Here is a 2500-nt window from a genome sequence, read left to right on the forward strand (position 1 = left end):
CTGATTTGCATACCTAATGTAGTTTGATATGAAGTTTGCGGGTGTTTAAGCTACAGATCTAAGATCCATACAGGCCACAGCTTCATAAAACGTAGGGCTATGAAGGAGTTATCAGACTCCATCAGATACCCAGTAGAATGAACATAGTTGCTCATAGAGTATACGCACATGCATGGGTTGAGACTGAGGCCCAATGTGCCCTGCAATTCAACTTATAATGCTCGATATCACTTAAGTTCATTGATTTATGCACTGTTATGCATGCGTATAACTTTCCTTTAATGGATATTTATCTTCACAACTTGGATTTTCAATGATACTTCTTAAATGTATGTAAGCATATTAGCCTATGAAGAAAAGTGGTATAGACCAGACAACACAAAGTATTCATAATTTAAGAGCATTTATCAGATTGAATATAAATATAAATTATTTTACAATTCAGTAGGCCTATAAAAATACTTTGGTTTTAGTATATTCATCAATGTTCAATTAAAACATATTATCATGGAAACAATTAAATACATGTTGCTATACATGGTGATTGCCATGCTGCCTGAATTAAGAATAGAGATCATTGACATATAAATATAATATTTACACTTAAATAATCAACGTCAAGAGAACATTATATATTAACATGGATTTACCATGGGTGTATAACAATACATACTTTTAGACATAAACATAACATAATATTTATTGGACTGAGATTAAGCTTAAAGGAGGCTCGTTTTCAATGTTGGACAGGGAGGATTTCATGTGCAGTTTCCGTGGGTCCTCAGGTGTCCAGACTTTAGCGGTTCTGATTATGTTCTGGTCTTTCAGCTCTTTCTCGTCTTTCCAGGACAGAGAGTGTCCAGCGAGGGGAGGCAGCCCGTAGTCAGGGTCACTTGGAGATGGAGATCCTGAGAAGGGGACAAATGATTAGTAACGGACCAAGTCTTTAACAAATGAGTAACAATACAGTTCAAAGTTAAGTCATTATCATAGGCATTATCTAACCATATGGAATGTATGCTACTTACTTGTTCCTCTGTGGCAAATTATAACTTTTTTGGGTTGAGTCAGTGCGTCACTGTTGGAGTTTCGGATGCGCATGTCGGACTGCACGAGCTCAGCGAGGAAGTTGATGTAGCCAATGGCCAGGCGCAGGGTATCGACTTTGGATAGCCTCTTTTCGTACGGTAGAGTGGGGATGTGAGACCGGAGTCCCTCGAAAGCATCGTTAATTGACTGCATCCTCCGCCGCTCACGGATGTTGGCAGCCTGCCGTAATTGTTGCATCTCCATATCGGATCTCATCCGCCTCCGCCTTTTCAGCATCGGGCTATCTTCTCCCATCTGAGGCGACAGCTCTGAGGTGCTGTCAGTGCATTCATACGAGCAGGTAGACGAGGAGGAAGAGAAGGACAAGTTACTGATGTCACAATAGTCCCCATCGTGCGCTATCCTGCTGTCCTTATAGTAATCTTGGAAATGGCTGGTGAGAAAGTTGACATCGTCATCCAGAAACTCGTCGGTGTCCAAGTGGTCCCTGGAGGACTGGTCAGTAAAGAAATCATCGTCATCTAAATAAGGGGAGGAGAAGGAGTCCAGTCCAGTAAATGGATCCAAGACAGTGTCCATTTTTAGCTGTTGTTTTCGTGTTGCCCAGTAACAGCAAGTTTGCTCTTTGCGCTGTCTCTGGATGCTCAAGAGTTAGTTCAGCTGAAGGCTGGCACGCGAGGACTCTTATAACTACATTCATAGTCGTGTGCCATTAACCAAAAAAGCCAGCCAATCAGCGTTGAGTATACACTACGCTCCGCAGTGGAGGGTGCACCTAGAGATAATAATCTCTTACCACTCAGCCCCCCCTTCCATTTATGACGCAGCGCTTAACCCCCTCCTGCCCTACATGGAAAACTGAACATAGGGGAAACAAAGCATTAGAGGACCAATGACCTACTAAGTCTAAAACCCGCAGCCACCCTAACGTTGTACCTTTTATTCAATACAGTTATTTTTAAGAGAAACTCGCACACTGCTCTTGCACGGATCACTTTTTAATATTGTATTTACTTATTAAAGCTTAATTAATTTTCCAAAAAGCCTCCTGCAGCCATAACAGGTTAACCTGTCGGCCTCATTCTTGGCCTTCCTCAGAACTTTTGTGAACATTTGTATTTCAGCAAGAGCAGTGTGCAGGTTTCTCTTTTCTTTGAAGTAATCGCGTTATTCCCATTCMTTTATTGAATTTTGATTCAATACAACTATTACATTGTTTGCTTGCAGCATACGTGTCCACATCTGGTTGCACGTTTCCACAATAATAGATTATTATTAGGCTGTTATATTGTAATACACATCAGAGTCCTTTCCGAGGCTCCACGGAGGCTCCACGTCTTCATTCTCGTATTGATCTTTTGTCAATGCAATCTAAATTGGTTTCCTCTTATTCAAAATCTCAATTTCGAGAACAGAAAAAGTCTGCATTGAATAGGCTTATCTTGCATCT

The 2500-nt window shown here is 41.1% G+C and overlaps 1 protein-coding gene across 1 annotated transcript; it reads right to left on the reverse strand.

The window, feature by feature from the left end:
• Window positions 1-412: 412 nt before the first annotated feature.
• LOC111979550 (pancreas transcription factor 1 subunit alpha-like) lies at window positions 413-1718 on the reverse strand. Its single transcript, XM_024010146.1, has 2 exons — window positions 1029-1718; window positions 413-908 (listed from the first exon to the last, which is right to left on the reverse strand). Exons 1-2 carry the CDS (start codon window positions 1627-1629, stop codon window positions 700-702), a joined length of 810 nt encoding a protein of 269 aa, XP_023865914.1. The 5' UTR covers window positions 1630-1718; the 3' UTR covers window positions 413-699.
• Window positions 1719-2500: the final 782 nt, after the last annotated feature.

The sequence above is a fragment of the Salvelinus sp. IW2-2015 genome, linkage group LG19, assembly GCF_002910315.2.
Source record: "Salvelinus sp. IW2-2015 linkage group LG19, ASM291031v2, whole genome shotgun sequence".
Lineage (NCBI taxonomy): Eukaryota > Metazoa > Chordata > Actinopteri > Salmoniformes > Salmonidae > Salvelinus > Salvelinus sp. IW2-2015.

Coding starts and splice junctions, on each gene's coding strand:
- LOC111979550 (XM_024010146.1), bottom strand. CDS start 1,629: ATGGACACTGTCTTGGATCCATTTACTGGACTGGACTCCTTCTCCTCC. Junction 909..1,028: donor AATTTGCCACAGAGGAACAA/GTAAGTAGCATA, acceptor TCCCCTTCTCAG/GATCTCCATCTCCAAGTGAC.